The sequence below is a fragment of the Cucumis sativus genome, chromosome 4 (genome assembly GCF_000004075.3).
Source record: "Cucumis sativus cultivar 9930 chromosome 4, Cucumber_9930_V3, whole genome shotgun sequence".
NCBI lineage: Eukaryota > Viridiplantae > Streptophyta > Magnoliopsida > Cucurbitales > Cucurbitaceae > Cucumis > Cucumis sativus.
Window position 1 is genome coordinate 10,866,926 of NC_026658.2, and position 15,049 is coordinate 10,881,974.

Consider the following 15,049-nt stretch of genomic DNA (forward strand, 5'->3'; position numbering starts at 1 on the left):
ATAACTTTGGTAGTTCACGTATTAATTTGTACGTTGTTAATTGATCAACAAATTAACATGTATCAAAGTCTGATTAACACATGCATCCATTTTTTTTATCTCTTATATGGCTAGTTAATTAAATAAGTATTTTTTACCGATCTAACATGGTATCAAAATCATACCTAAAAAAACACTATTATTTTAGTGCTAAGATCACATAGATTTAAGTATCCTCTAACTTTTAAAGTGGATGTATGTGTCCAACTATTCAAATTAAATTAACAATAAATAGTAATCTAATTAAGTAATAACTTTTTAAATGTTTTAAACAAACACATAATCTTAAAAAAGAAAAAAAAAAAAAAGAACTTAATGGTAAAAGTTATTAAAATATATGCTCATATCATATATGGTTTATTTTCAATAATTACTAATATGAAAGAAAAAGGTATAGAATACAAAATCAAAATCAATAATAATATACATATACTAAATAAACTATGAAAAGAAAGAATAATAGTAACTCAAAAAAACTCAAATAGTAATTAAAAATAAATAATAAATTAAAGCACCGTACAAAAACGCCGCCGCCCGCCGGTATTTTATAGCCGGAGCTTGAACTTGCAGTTACTGTTTTTAATGACGATATCGCTATTGGCGGAAACGCTATCAACCAACAGTCTGCAGGTCGCCGAGAATTTCACCTTCATCAACTTCAAGCTCCCCAACTTTATCCTCACCGGCTGTCTCACATTCAAATTCAACGGAATATTTCCAGTCTGTTGATGCTGCTGCTGCAGCGTCGTGAAAAGCGCGGTCGCGTTTTCTGTCACTCCCACCAACGGCACGTTCAACACCGTCCTATTCCGATGTCCTTGGTAAAATTTCGGTAAAGCCCCTTCACATAGCTTCGTTTCCGTGTACCACGCGCTTATATGGCTTCCTCCTTCGTAATAGATTCCGATTTTCTTGTTAGGGTTCACAGTGGTCAGAGTTAGGTTGAAAACAGCGTCTAATCGGTCGTTTCCACTCAACGTAAACTGCGATACTTGCAATCTATCGATTGAATACTCCGGAAGCTTGGGTCGGAACACCAGGTACAGGATTCCGATGACGATTCCTATCAAAACCAGAAGAAGGACTAAAATCGAGATGGTCCAACACCGGCACCTGCAGCAACAACTTCGCCTCTTCTTTGGTGGCTTGGAGTGCATCACCGGAATCGTCCGCTGAAACGGTGGATATTGAACTGGAGTAGCAGTAGTGTCTGCAGCATCGGATTTTTGGGTTCCACGTGGGACCAATGGGTCAGTAGGAGCCGCGGGTGTGGGCGATGGTGCCTCAACGTCGTGGAGTGGATGAATCTTTTGGTGCTCCGCCATGGACCCGCCGGTGACTCGATTGGAAAGCGATAATAAATACAAATGTAGAAGATGAAAATGAAATGAAATGAAAAGAAAAGAAAAGAAAAGGTAGGAATTGGTGTATGGAAATATAGGTGTTGTTATAGTAAAACACGTATATATAAGAAATATAGGAAATTGGAGAATGCTATGCTAAGTCGTGGAATGAACATGTGATGTGAGACTTTTTAACATTCAATTTTTGACTTTGGGTTTTGGGATGTGGCTTTCTAAGAAGGGAAACTTAATTTCAATCAAAGGGGAGAGGGAAAGTTTTCGATTATATTAATTCAAAATGTTGACTACTAATTCATTCTTGTGGAAATTTCATTTCTGATTTTTTTTTTTATATAATACCTAGAAAATTGTGAGAACTCAACAATATATTATTGTTTTTCTTTCCCCCTAGTGTCAATTTTACATTTCAATCTCATGGTTGCAAAAGCTTTTAAGCTATTCACCAATTTAATTAAACTTAAAACCAAATAGAGATAAAAATTTGAAATGTTTGCTAAATGATAAAACGTGGTTACAATAGTAACAAGAAAATATATATATGTGCGTATATATACACATAGATGCACCCAATTAGTAGATTCATATATTAAAGTTGATTTGTTTAGGTTTCTTGACCCTTGGAAAGAGGAATAGAAGAACCAAGTCAAACAAATAAAAACGTATAGCAAATGAAGAAGTTTTCTTCAACGTGAATATTACGATTTTTTTTAGGGGGTCTTAGAAACCTAATATTGTCCAAATAAATCTGTATGAAAAAACCCTACACTTAGAGACTTAAGAAAGGTGTGATTTGAGTGTAAATAAAGAGTTAAATACTAAGAAATTGAAAATGGATTTGTTGAGAAAATAATAATAGTATTTGGGGGTGCGGTAAGCATGGAGAATAGTTTAGTTGAAATTTGAGAAAGATTTGTGAAAAAAATACACTAAATAATTGAAAAGTAGTTCACCAAAGAAACGGTCTTCTCTTTGTTAGCGTGTTCTCATCTCTCTCTCTCTCTCTCTCTCTCTTATAATAATTACGTTTATTATATTATTTTATTTTTTAAAAAAAATTAAAAACTATACATAAATAAAATAGCTTAAATATTTAACAATTGATATAAAAAATAAAAAATAGAAAATAGAAAATAAAGCAGAAATTGTTTAAGGCTATTTGGAATTTTCTTTTGGTGGTGGTGTTCTAGAAAACATAGCTACAACGCCTTTTTTTATTATTATTAGAGTGTTAGTGTGGGGAAGGGGATGGTATTTATTATTTAAGCCAAAAGAATTTTTTCACATATTTGGTGAATAGGAGAGGAAGAGTCGCGGAATTAACGGTGTCAAACTCAATAACGGAGTGTATAGAGAAGCAAAGTCAATTAAAATTCAATGAACCCGTAGAAAAAAAAAATGTCTCTATCTTAATTTTTCTTTAATTTTCATGAATATAAGGGATAAATTTTGGTCTTAATTTTTTATTTTTTTTTTTCAAACACTTGAACTATGGTTTGACAAGCATATTTACCACTAACTAGCTACAAATATTAAACATTAACTAATTTTGTTTATACATATGATATAAAGACAATATAGTTGAGGGTCTCTCGACAGTTTTTTTTTTAATTTATTGTTCAGTTTTTTTAAAAAAAGATTGAAATGAGTTGAAATGAAAATATGAAAAGGAAAGAGTTAATTTGGAGGTGGAAGGGAATGGGTAGCTGTGAAATCGGGTTGGGTTGAGAGACATTTTCAATTCAACGCATATTTTTAGGTTATTTGAGTTGCCAACCCAAATAACTCGAATTTAGTTTCTAACTCAACTCTTAAAATATGAGTTGAGTTAGGTTGTCAGGTTGTGTATATAATTTTCTTTTTCCATTTTCTAGTTTCTAAGATTATAAAAGTTTGAAATCGTTACATTTAAATTTCAAACTTTCATACAATAAATTCAATATTTATATACCTTTAATTTGTTTTTTATTAAAATAATATTTATTTATATATTATATTAATTTGGGTTATGTTGGGTTGAACCGAAATTTTTCAACTCTCCAACCCAAAACTCAACCCAATCCGAAAAAATCAAAATTTTTTAATCCAACCCAACTTTTATAATTTGAGTTGGGTAGTCCGGATTATTCGGGTTCAACCCATGTTTGTTCTCGCGAATGAATGATAATGGAAATGAGAAGGTTAGTGAGGAGAGGCGTAGGAGAGATAAGAAGTCATGGGAGGCGGCTCCATAAAGAAGCTTGTTTTTGGCTAAATATTATTTCATATATAAATAAACAAAAAAGTTTTGTTTTTCTTTTACTTGAAATTATTTATAGAAATAAATGTAAATTTGAGTTTTCCTAATGAAAGTTTTGATCACCTAATATATTTGACTTCACCTAATTGGCTTGGGAGTTGGGGGCCCTAGTAGTAATTTTATGGGCACGCCATTCCACACATCATCACCATATCCAAACTACAATTCCATTTTATATATGTGAATTTAATTACAACTTTATGATACCATCACTTAATTCATGTATCACTCAAATTTAATATTTTTCTTTCATTAAACGATATTATTTCTAACGTTATTTTAGCTCCCATTAACTACGATATTTATGTATGTTTTGTAATGTGTTGAAGTTATTGGATATGAAGAACTGAAATTTAACAATGTGTTAATAGTTAAGAAGTTTTGGTTTGAATCAAGTAGCCCTATCCAATCGGCAAGTCATTTAATTGAATTTCAAGCTTCCATTAGATAGAAAATGAAAGAGGAAGTGGATAAACTTTTTTCAACGCACCGTACATGCTCTCTGTCTATCTATTAAGTTATATACTTTAAAGTTCAAATTTTAACTTTTTACAAATTGGAAAAGGTAAACATTATGATCGTATCTTCTACTCCCAGTCATTTTTGTTTTAAGTACAAAAGTTTGCAATCTTTTATTTAAATAAAAGGTTGTATAGATAATTTATAGGGACATTTTAAAAAATAGTAAAATAAATTAAAATATTTACAAGCTATAGCAAAATTTTAGATTTTATTCATAATAATTTTCTATCACTATACCATATTAGTGATAGAATTTGCCATAGCGGATAAGTATTTGTAAAATTTACTATTTTTGAAATTTTACTGAATTTATATGGTTAGAAATAAATTTAAAATTTGATAAAAGAACAAATTAGTTAAAGAAAAGAAAAATAAATGAAAAATACTATATTTCTATCGACAATTTTCCAAGTGTAGAAATATCACAAAGTGCTTTAAAAGTCCTATAAATGGTATATTGTGAATTAAAAACAAAATAAAATTCATACAAATAAACGATGAAAATATCATAGGTAGATATGGAAGCTCGTGGTAGCAAATGGAATATTTGAAATATACTGTGCACTTTCGGGTAGGTTAGACAAAGGCTATGGGAGTAAGAAGGTAGAAATAAAAACAGTTTTAAGTTGTATTTACGTGGTGTCAATTTTATTAGAGTTACCAACATTGCTACCTAACACAATGTGTGAGATATGAGTTGAATTTGTAACTAAACTTAAAAACTGCACGAGAACACACATACAATACACATAGTTATTGTTGTACTGTTTGTATATATAACTATGGAAGAAGTATAACTATAGAAGCATAACACAGAGAACAAACTTTACTGACCCAGTTCGATGACATAACATCTACATTTAAGGGCCTTAGATCCGTGATAAAAGATTATATTGCTCGTATAGTAATTGATACAATATTATGAATTAAGTTACAAAAACGTGCTATCTATGAACTTACTCAACTATCCAAATTTGAATCGTACAAAATCAATTGCCATCCTTAAATCTTGAAGTTTATGAAAAAATTAAAAGCATCAACAAACAAAAACAAAGAGATATAATAAATAAATAAAAAAGAACACGAAATATTTGTTGTGATTAAATGTAATCAGCGGTTCGCACCATCCATTGGAGTCGGATCCTGACCGGGTTAGTACATGGAGGTCTGATATGGGCCTCCAGCTCCCATCAAACAAATCGGTGAGTCCATACAGCTTCAGCGGTGGAAATTGGTTTCCTCCTTTGTTCAATGTTTTTTCCTTTCCTCTGCAAATCCCTAAATTCTCAGCTTCTCTCACTTATTCTCTTCTCTTCTCTTCTCTTCTCTTCATCCAACAAGGATCATCTGCTCCATCTTCATTCTTCCAGGTACCTTTTGTGTTCCTCTTCGCTTTCGCATAATCCTGATTTCTCCCTTTATTTTTTTGGATTAGGAATTTAGAATTAGGATTTCCTCTCCCAATTTCTCTTCTTTTTCTTTTTGCAGCTCGATCCTTGTTGGTTCCCTCCCATTTCCTCTTCTCCTCGTTTTCCCAGGGTTTCTTTTTTCCCATTCTATTATTGGGGTTCTTTTCTTTTGCTGTAGATTTTTTGTTCGAATCTTCTCTCGAATTTGGTTTATATTTTTTCGTTCTAGTCTTAGGTTCAGATTTATTTTATGGCATTTGAATGCCAGAAATCTGCCGGGATTTATACGGATTCAAGGGTTATTGGGAAAAATTATTGTGAGAAACAAACCGCTGGATCAAGTTCTTTCAACCTCGAAGCCGAATCAGAGGGAATTGAATCTGACAAATCGGAGATTATTACCTCCCTCACTTCCAAACATTTGCTCTCTAAAAATGCGCCCGTCGGTGGTCGGTCAATTACCGACCTTCCTCCTGCAATTATATCTGAGATTTTGAACTGCCTTGATCCGAAGGAGCTTGGCATTGTGTCTTGTGTGTCTACTGTTCTTCATAGCATAGCATCTGAACACCATGTATGGAAGGAATTCTACAGCGAGAGATGGGGACTTCCAGTTCCAGCTCAATCGGCACCCGTGGTTCCTAATGGACTTTCGGACGAGAGGTCATGGAAAGATCTTTTTGTGGAGAGAGAGTTTAGAAGTAAAACTTTTATGGGGCGATACACTATGGAGGTTTTGCATGGGCACACCGAAGCAGTTCGTACAGTTTTTGTTCTGGCTTCTGCAAAGCTGATATTCACTTCTGGATATGATTCGATTGTGAGAATATGGGAATTGGAAGAAGGTTTATCCATTGCCTCATCCCGATCGCTTGGTTGTACCATTCGAGCTCTTGCAGCTGATACAAAGCTACTGGTTGCTGGAGGGACAGATGGCTTCATCCATTGTTGGAAGGCAGTAGAGGGGCTTTCGTACTTGTTTGATGTGAAAGGCCCTCTAAATCACAATATCGAATTCCGGCTTTGGGAACATGAAGGACCCATAACTTCACTTGCTCTGGATCTAACAAGGATTTATAGTGGTTCATGGGACATGACTGTTCGAGTATGGGATCGGTTTTCGCATCGATGCTTAAATATCTTGAGGCATGGTGATTGGGTTTGGGGATTAGTCCCTCATGATACCACCGTTGCCAGTACATCAGGCTCAGATGTATATGTTTGGGATACCAATAGTGGGGAATTGGCTACTGTCATTCATGAGGCTCATGTTGGCTATGCTTATGCCCTTGCGCGAAGCCATACAGGGGACTTTCTATTTACTGGAGGGGAAGATGGTGCTATTCACATGTTTGATATAACCAATCGTCATGTCGATACAAGTGCTCAACTGGTTGGATCTTGGATTCCTCATTCAGGACCAGTTTATTCTCTAGCATTTGAGTTTCCATGGTTGGTTTCAGCTTCAAGTGATGGGAAACTCTCACTGATTGACGTTCGACCGCTACTAAGGACCAAGAAACGAACTCTGTGGAAGAGAGATTCGAGGGGACAGCATGTTCAGAGTATCAGTGTGGAGCCTCCACAGAGAATGTTACATGGGTTTGGGAGCAATTTGTTTGGTGTGGACATCGGTATGGATCGTATTGTTTGCGGAGGAGAGGAAGGGGTTGTGAGAATCTGGAACTTCACGCAAGCTCTAGAAGCTGAACGGAGGGCTCGTGCTCTGAGAGGAATTAGGTTAGAGAATAGGATGAGACGGCGTAGGCTTCAAATAGAAATGAACACCAAAAGTGGTGGTGCAAGGAGTGATCAGTGCTCGTTTGCAGCTAAGAAAACACCGATGAACGGTGGTGATCGTGTTAGTGTTTGGCACAACAAACGTGGGGTGAGTGGAAAGCTGAAAGCTTAGGTGATGGAATCATTTGATTATCTGTTTCCTGAATTTGAATTTGGAGTGATGATTAAGTAAAGCTGATGGCAGTGAATTTTAGTTGTTAATTCTGTTTCTCAATTTCAAGTACAGGCTAATTTCTAATTGCCTGATTCTGTTACCTTCCCATAAGCTTCCCAACCTGCCCATGTTGCTTCATTTGTATGTGATAGAACATTGTTATATAGAAAACCTCAAAAAAGAAAAAAAGAAAAAAACGAAAACTATTCTGAATTCAAGCTTAGTTATTCAAGTATTCTTTTAGCCCTTCTCTCTTATTTAAACTTAATTTTTAATTTTTTAAAAATTTAATCTATGATAAAGATTAGGTAAAAGGGGCATTTTAGTTGGAAAAAACGACTTCAAACTATGCAGCTTTTAAATAAAGTTAATGGAGGCTTTATACGTTAAGAGATTTATGGCAACCAATAAATTTTAACTCAAATCATTTAAATCTCATTTAATAACCCTTTGTTTTTTTTCGTTTTTCTAGTTAAAAACAAGTAGTTTAGAAATTATTATTATTATTATATATCTTTTTATTTGGCTAAAATTTCGAGTATACTCAATAAGATGCAACCCACAAGTGAAAGTAAACTTAATTTTTATTTTAAAAAAACCAAAAGATCTTTGAACAAATTTTATTCAAGAAAAAATAAAAGTTAACAAATGAAAGAATAAAAGCAGTATTATTCCAAACTTTAGAGGCTTAAACGTAGAAATTTAAAAGTCCAAGGCTCAAATGCAACTTTAGGTCAAAAATGTAATTTTTTTATATAATATTACAACGAGTTATTTTAAAAATAATATCAAAATAAATTAAATTAAATAATTACAAACAATATAAAAAATTTTAGATTATATCACATGATATTAATAGCTATTAATGTTTATAATATGAAATTTTGCTATAGTCTGTAAATATTTGATAATAATAATAATGTAAAATTTATCATATAAATTATATGAATAAATTAATTAATAACGAGTTGAGGATCAACAGATAAATAACTATTTTTAATAGTCACACGTATTGCAAACAAAACCTTACTCTGTGAATGCTTACCAAACACATACTTGAAAACAACATGAAATAAATACGTTTGATAGCAACATTTATTTTTAAAATTTGCAATATAAGAAATAGTAAGCAAAGCAATCAGTTTCTCATCCAAATGGTACTAAGAGTTAAACATCAACCTTTGTTTCATGCAAGAAATGATTAAGAAACATCAAAACTGAACTAAAAGATTAATTAGAAATTAATCATCGCATCATCAAATATGGGTTTGGGTTTGAAGCCTTTGTTGATCTTCTTCGCTCATCTCATCCTCTTGATTGATACAACTGCAGCTCAAGAATCCAACGTCAATGCCATGTTCTTGTTGGGAGATTCTTCTGTAGATTGTGGCTTCAATACTCTGTTTTACCCTCTTCTCCACCGCAATTTCTCTCTTCTTCCTTGTGACGCCAATGCCACTTCCTCTCTTCTTCCTTTTCTTCTTGGTTCATTTCTTAACCCTTCTTTTCTTGATTGTTTCTTTTACTTTCTTGTGTATAATATAATGTTACTGTTCTCTTGCAGCTGACAAGATCGGCCTCCCGCACGCTCAACCTTTCTACAATCAGAATGAATCCCTTGAAGCCATCCTAAACGGCCTCAACTTCGGTTCCCCACAAGCAACAATCATGAGCAACGAGCAAAGCTATCAGTCTCTCAACCAACAACTACGCCAAGTCCTCGACGCCATTCAACTCTTACGCTTGCAACTCGGGCAACATGCTGCTCGCCATTTCATCCAATCATCCCTCTTCTACCTCTCGTTCGGCGAGGTTGATTTCATCAATCTTTATCTTTTGAAATCGTCTGAACGTAAGTATGGGGGTGAGGAATTTGCTCGACTGCTAGTATCGCAAATGGTGATCGCCATAAGAAACTTGCAAGAAGCTGGAGCGAGAAAGATCGTATGCATGGGAATACTGCCATTGGGATGCAGTCCTCGAGTGCTATCTGAATGGCGTGATTCCCCTGCGGACACGTTAGATAAGAAGGGGTGTGTGAAAGAGATGAATGAATTGGTTGGGAAGTACAATGAAGTGATGGAAGAGGAAATGGTGAAGTTGAATGCAGAGTTTGGAGATACTCAAATGATATTTTGCGACGTTTACAAAGGGATGATGGAGATCATTGGAAATCCAACTCGATACGGTATGTGCAATAAAATGTGATTTAGGTTGTTAAAAGTGAAATGTTGTAGTTTTGAAATGATGAAGAATTGTGTACTGCGTGTAGGATTCAAGGAATCGAAGAGTGCATGTTGTGGGGTTGGTTGGTATAATGCAAGCGCAGTAGGATGTGTTGCAATGGAGATAGCGTGCAGGGATGTTAGGAGATATGTGTGGTGGGATTTGTACAATCCCACGGGAGTGGTAAATGCTTTGCTTGCGGATTCAGCATGGGGGAATCGACCCTTCTCCACAATCTGCCGTCCATCCACTATTCAAGATTTACTATTCACATGAGTTTCCAATAGTGACAATTTTTGTATGGATGACCAACTTTTGTTGGGTTGTTTTCATAATTTCACCTAAAAGAATCTATATTTTCCTAATTGGGTTTTCCTACTCAAAGTTGTGAATAATAAAATAAACCAAATCCAATGTCCTTTTCGTACTGCCAAACTGGTAATGGGAAGCACTCAACATCCCTTTAAACAAAGGTTTCTCAAAAAAGACTAGACGGCAGAAACCTAAATCATTCCGCCTTCATTTCCAGATCTTAACTTCCTTCAATGGCAGCGCGTTGCCTGCAGGGTTTCTCCTCTCTTTCTCTAAACCCTACCACCAAACACACTCCATCCTCCCGCCGCCCTCCTTCTCTTCTCATAACCTCCTCCTCTAAATCCGACAATGCCCCTCTTATTGGCCGCAAGCTCCGAGCTGCCGTCATTGGCGGTGGCCCTGCGGGATCTTCCGCTGCCGAAGCTCTCGCAGCTGGTGGCATCGAGACTTACCTATTCGAGCGCAGTCCATCCTCTGCCAAGCCCTGTGGCGGCGCTCTCCCTCTATGTATGCTAAATGAGTTCGACATCCCTGCTCATCTCATCGATCGCCATGTTACTCGTATGAAATTTATTTCCCCTTCCAATCTCGCCGTCGACTTCGGAAAAACCTTGAAAGCCCATGAGTTCATACCCATGCTACGCCGCGAAGTGCTCGATTCCTTCCTCCGTTCCCGCGCTCAGTCCAACGGTGCTAATCTCATCCATGGCCTCGTGCTGAATCTCGAGCTCCCAACCTCCTCCAAAGAACCGTACGTCGTGCATTACACAGCTGAAAACTCCCGGAAATCCTTGGCCGTGGATGTGGTGATCGGTGCGGACGGCGCCAACAGCCGTGTAGCGAAGTCGATCGACGCTGGAGATTACACGTGTGCGATCGCCTTCCAAGAGAGAATCAAATTGCCAGAGGAGAAAATGGAGTACTACGAGAATCTGGCGGAAGTGTACGTAGGGAACGACGTATCGCCAGATTTTTATGCTTGGGTATTTCCAAAATGCGACCATGTGGCAGTGGGGACGGGGACGGTGTGCTCGAAACAAGACATAAAGCGTTACCAAAGAGGAATAAGGGAAAGGGCAAAGAGGAAGATAAGCGGAGGGAAGGTGATGAAAGTAGAGGCACATCCGATACCGGAGCACCCGCGAGCAAGGCGAGTGGTAGGGCGGGTGGCGCTGGTGGGTGACGCGGCAGGATACGTGACAAAGTGCTCGGGTGAAGGCATATATTTTGCAGCGAAATCGGGGAGAATGTGCGGAGAGGCGGTGGTGAGAGCATCGGAAGGAGGGGAGAGGATGATCGGAGAAAGGGATCTGAAGAGAGAGTATTTGAGAGAGTGGGATGCCAAGTACGTGGGAACGTTCAGGTTCTTGGATGTGTTGCAGAGAGTGTTCTATGGGGACAATGCCGGAAGGGAGGCATTGGTGGAAATGTGTGGGAATGAGTATGTGCAGAGAATGACATTTGAAAGCTATCTGTACAAGAAATTGGCTGAGGGAAACAGATTGGAAGATGCTAAGTTGATGTGGAACACCATTGGAAGTCTCATCAAGTGTGGAATTGTTGGGAGAACAGAGACTCACAAGGTTGCATCTTTCCTCTAGCTTTGTTTGTAGTTGTAGTCTGCCTTAGCTTTGTTTTTGTGTGAAATCATCAAATCAAGTTTTATTCCAAACATTGATATAGTCCACCATTTTATTAATGTGATTCTTCGTTTGGATGGATATACATTTTAATTTCACGAGATTGGATGAATTGAATTTAATGGGGTAAGTAAAGTAAAAAAAGTAAATAATGGGATTGGAAACTTTGGATTATTAGAACTGGAACTGCATTTGAGAAGTGTAGCCAATACTGTTCAGGTAAGCAGCCATAGCTTTGTTCATCGGGGGTGGTCCGCACCTCAAAATCTGTTGCAAAATGAAGAACATTGCCTTCTTTTAGCACAAACTCTCTCTTACAGAAAGAATGGAAAGCGAATGAAGTGTCAAGAGTGTAGTAAAGCAAAGCAGAGTACACACCCGGACATTAGGGGATGGCGCAGGACAGTGTAGTCGTATCATTTCCTCAGTTACAAAGCCAACACCACCATCCCATTCTTCTGGAGGCTGTACAGTGCAGAGAGCAATTACAAAAAGACATAGTGAAACTGCAGAATGTATTTGTAAAACCCCCAAGTTGTTTACCTGATTGAGCACATAGTAGATAGAAAAACGGGTAGGGAACGTAGTTGCAAGACTATCCAATTCTTCCTGCAAACACAAGTAGAATAGAGGGTATACGTGGTTTATTGTAGGGTAGTTTCAATTTCCAAATCCAAATTAAGAGACCAGAAAGAGCACCTTCAGAAGAATGTCTTCGTAAGTAACATTAGCATAGATAAGATGCACGTTGGTGCGATCCACTTCATTTTCTAGTATTGCTCTTGCAACCTGAAAAAGAAAACGTTCAGCAATGTTGAATATATTTGTTTGTTAAGACACACAGATAGAACACAAATACCAATACGAATCTTCACTCAAAACTTAGCCCATGCTCATACCTGGAACATAGGAGTTATGCCTGTGCCTCCAGCAAGCATTCCAAAGGCCTCTACTTCATTAGGTTCATATTTGAATCGTCCCTGCCACCATTTACACACACAGACATAAAAGAACTCCATAAATAATAAATAATAAATAATATGGTTCGAGTGCGACAGTGTATGCAAAGGCTAATTAAGTGCTTTATTCTCTGTAAATTTTCAAGTTGGGTAGGGCTGTAGGGGCCATATAAGCAAACGGTTATCAAGATAAAATATTGTTAGTTACTTGGATAATAGAATTAATCAAGGAAAAATGAACTTCAATGCACTCTTTCATCGGAACTAACTGCACCAGTCTCTTGTCATGACTGGACTTGAATGTAAATTTGTGTACTAAATAAAGAAATATAGTTGAATGCAAATAAGATTGTTAGTGATATATAATTAAATTTGCCTTTAACCAATAACTTAACATTTGGATGAAATTGTGGGTTTAATATGGTAGTTCAAGTCACTGTTGTTCAAATTTGTGAAACTCCCCTGCCTCACAACCCTGCACTCGGAATACCCCCATTGAACCTTCTTCCAGAGACCATATAACCTTATGGCATTACTAATATTATGCCAAATGGCCCAAATCCAAGATTCCCTGACCCAGTATTTAGATTTTTGCAAATCAAAGGTAAAGAAATCAATATTTAAGAGCACCTCGCACCTCGAGAACTAAAAATTTGGGACCAAAACTAGTTGACTGTTCAATGCACTCCTCGAAGTTCTAATAACCTAATATTGAACGATGAATCTCCCAAAAAGAGGTTATTTTTATCCTAGATGGTCAGTCTTTGCCTTCAATTTTTAATTCCATCCAATTCAAACTCTAAAGATTTGATAAGTGGTTAAATCAATACCTCCTTAGATGAAATGAATAACTAATACACATTACTCACATACCAATCAATAAATCAACTAAAAACTCAACAAATAAACGACTAGAATCGAGCCAAAAACTTGTATGAACCAAAATATTAAAACAAAAAGAAAACAACTCATCAACTCTGCAATAGAATACTTAAACACATCTAAAAAGCATCCAATACCACCACAGAAACTAGCACCCACAAACACATCCACACCCAATCCAGCCATATGTGTAAATACTCGCGACTAATCAGATATTGGGAAAAAAAAGAGAAGAAAAGTAGACTAATGAAAGGTATTAACTATATTACTTATTGAAGCCTTATATTCAATGTTCAAATTAACAAATTCTACTTAATGTAGTTGCTGTTGAAGGACAAGTTAGCAATACCTTTGGACCTTTCACAGCCAAGTAATCACCTTCACGCATCTCACGAAAGTGGTGGGACATCCTTCCTTGTGGATACATCTACATACAATCGTAGTTGTAAGCCAAAATACCAAATGTCATAGATAGAAGAGAGCAAATGGTTAATTAACAAGAAAAACTGCAAACTATTGCATATTGGAAGTTTAAGGGTATACCTTAATGACCAACTCAAAGTATCCAACATCTATGTCCAAAGTGGTTGGAGTGTAAGGTTTCACAGCATCTTCACTTTGGCTATCTTTTCCTCTGTACAACAACACATCAACAAATCGTTTGAAGATTCATAACATTCCATAGATGAATCTTCACTCCACTATACAAAGTGGAGAGAGTTTCTTCTTGAATCAAACAAGTATTAAAGTCAATAAAACCTGCAGCTCATATGCTGCCCAATCGGCAGCCCCAAGATTGAGGTTGGAGTCGGAAGAGAGAATCTGAACTTTGCTACATTATGGCTAAGTTGTGTGCGTTTAACTAGTTTAAATTCCTTGAAGTTATCAGGGTCCAAGCAACCTATCATAACAGAAAACAACAAGTAAAAAAAAAAGACATCGAACACATCTTGAAGTAGCAAGAAATCGCAAATTACAATAAAATGAAACAGGGTTGGGAAGGGTTTGTTCAAGGTATTCTCAAATCCCAATACTCGGAGCCCGGAATCCTATCCTCATCAAGCAAAACAACAAAAAAAGGCACGAGTAGAAGGAACAAGAACCTTTGGGTTTGGATTTCTTGGCGACGTAGAAATAGCAGGCAGTGGCAACGCCGACAGCAACCACAGCGACGGCGACGGTGAGAAGCTCAGGCCTGTAACTCGTCGGCATTTGGGGAGGAAAAGCGAGGAATCGGATCACAAGGCTTCAATGGTTCTCGAGAGATGCGGATGAAGGGAAATACGGAATGAATGAATCAATGGATTTTTTTTTACTTTCCGCATAAATCAAATCATAATACGCTTTTTACAACCCACTACCACTCCCATTACTGAACTGACTTCGAATCTTCTTCTGATGGAATTAACATTTATATGAAATTGTTCCAACTCAAGTTTATTC

The 15,049-nt window shown here is 36.6% G+C and overlaps 5 protein-coding genes across 5 annotated transcripts; 3 read left to right on the forward strand and 2 right to left on the reverse strand.

Annotated features, from left to right (window-relative positions):
• Window positions 1-506: 506 nt before the first annotated feature.
• Window positions 507-1,571, reverse strand: LOC101223069 (NDR1/HIN1-like protein 6). The gene has a single exon (XM_004149615.3). It carries the CDS (start codon window positions 1,362-1,364, stop codon window positions 585-587), a length of 780 nt encoding a protein of 259 aa, XP_004149663.1. The 5' UTR covers window positions 1,365-1,571; the 3' UTR covers window positions 507-584.
• Window positions 1,572-5,406: 3,835 nt separating this feature from the next.
• On the forward strand, window positions 5,407-7,819 carry LOC101222830 (F-box/WD-40 repeat-containing protein At5g21040). Its single transcript, XM_031884495.1, has 2 exons — window positions 5,407-5,591; window positions 5,710-7,819. Exon 2 carries the CDS (start codon window positions 5,881-5,883, stop codon window positions 7,540-7,542), a length of 1,662 nt encoding a protein of 553 aa, XP_031740355.1. The 5' UTR covers window positions 5,407-5,591; window positions 5,710-5,880; the 3' UTR covers window positions 7,543-7,819.
• An 805-nt stretch (window positions 7,820-8,624) lies between these two features.
• Window positions 8,625-10,122, forward strand: LOC101222589 (GDSL esterase/lipase At1g71250). Its single transcript, XM_004149613.2, has 3 exons — window positions 8,625-9,069; window positions 9,149-9,772; window positions 9,857-10,122. The coding sequence occupies exons 1-3, from the start codon at window positions 8,847-8,849 to the stop codon at window positions 10,084-10,086; spliced, it is 1,077 nt and encodes a 358-aa protein (XP_004149661.1). The 5' UTR covers window positions 8,625-8,846; the 3' UTR covers window positions 10,087-10,122.
• An 83-nt stretch (window positions 10,123-10,205) lies between these two features.
• On the forward strand, window positions 10,206-11,846 carry LOC105435233 (geranylgeranyl diphosphate reductase, chloroplastic). Its single transcript, XM_011655227.2, has one exon. The coding sequence runs from the start codon at window positions 10,356-10,358 to the stop codon at window positions 11,724-11,726; it is 1,371 nt and encodes a 456-aa protein (XP_011653529.1). The 5' UTR covers window positions 10,206-10,355; the 3' UTR covers window positions 11,727-11,846.
• LOC101219272 (NADH--cytochrome b5 reductase 1) lies at window positions 11,786-15,036 on the reverse strand. Its single transcript, XM_004149601.3, has 9 exons — window positions 14,710-15,036; window positions 14,366-14,507; window positions 14,150-14,240; window positions 13,956-14,033; window positions 12,665-12,745; window positions 12,465-12,554; window positions 12,309-12,374; window positions 12,144-12,230; window positions 11,786-12,032 (listed from the first exon to the last, which is right to left on the reverse strand). The coding sequence occupies exons 1-9, from the start codon at window positions 14,816-14,818 to the stop codon at window positions 11,940-11,942; spliced, it is 837 nt and encodes a 278-aa protein (XP_004149649.1). The 5' UTR covers window positions 14,819-15,036; the 3' UTR covers window positions 11,786-11,939.
• Between the last annotated feature and the right edge of the window lie 13 nt (window positions 15,037-15,049).

Bases quoted from the DNA above. Each gene is read 5' to 3' on its own strand.
- LOC105435233 (XM_011655227.2), top strand. From the start codon at position 10,356: ATGGCAGCGCGTTGCCTGCAGGGTTTCTCCTCTCTTTCTCTAAACCCT.
- LOC101222589 (XM_004149613.2), top strand. From the start codon at position 8,847: ATGGGTTTGGGTTTGAAGCCTTTGTTGATCTTCTTCGCTCATCTCATC. The intron at 9,070-9,148 runs GTTCATTTCTTA...GTTCTCTTGCAG, and splicing joins TCTTCTTCCTTTTCTTCTTG to CTGACAAGATCGGCCTCCCG. The intron at 9,773-9,856 runs GTATGTGCAATA...TACTGCGTGTAG, and splicing joins TGGAAATCCAACTCGATACG to GATTCAAGGAATCGAAGAGT.
- LOC101222830 (XM_031884495.1), top strand. From the start codon at position 5,881: ATGGCATTTGAATGCCAGAAATCTGCCGGGATTTATACGGATTCAAGG.
- LOC101219272 (XM_004149601.3), bottom strand. From the start codon at position 14,818: ATGCCGACGAGTTACAGGCCTGAGCTTCTCACCGTCGCCGTCGCTGTG. The intron at 12,746-13,955 runs GTATTGCTAACT...AAATGGTGGCAG, and splicing joins TGGCTGTGAAAGGTCCAAAG to GGACGATTCAAATATGAACC. The intron at 12,231-12,308 runs GTAAACAACTTG...TGCACTGTACAG, and splicing joins TCTACTATGTGCTCAATCAG to CCTCCAGAAGAATGGGATGG.
- LOC101223069 (XM_004149615.3), bottom strand. From the start codon at position 1,364: ATGGCGGAGCACCAAAAGATTCATCCACTCCACGACGTTGAGGCACCA.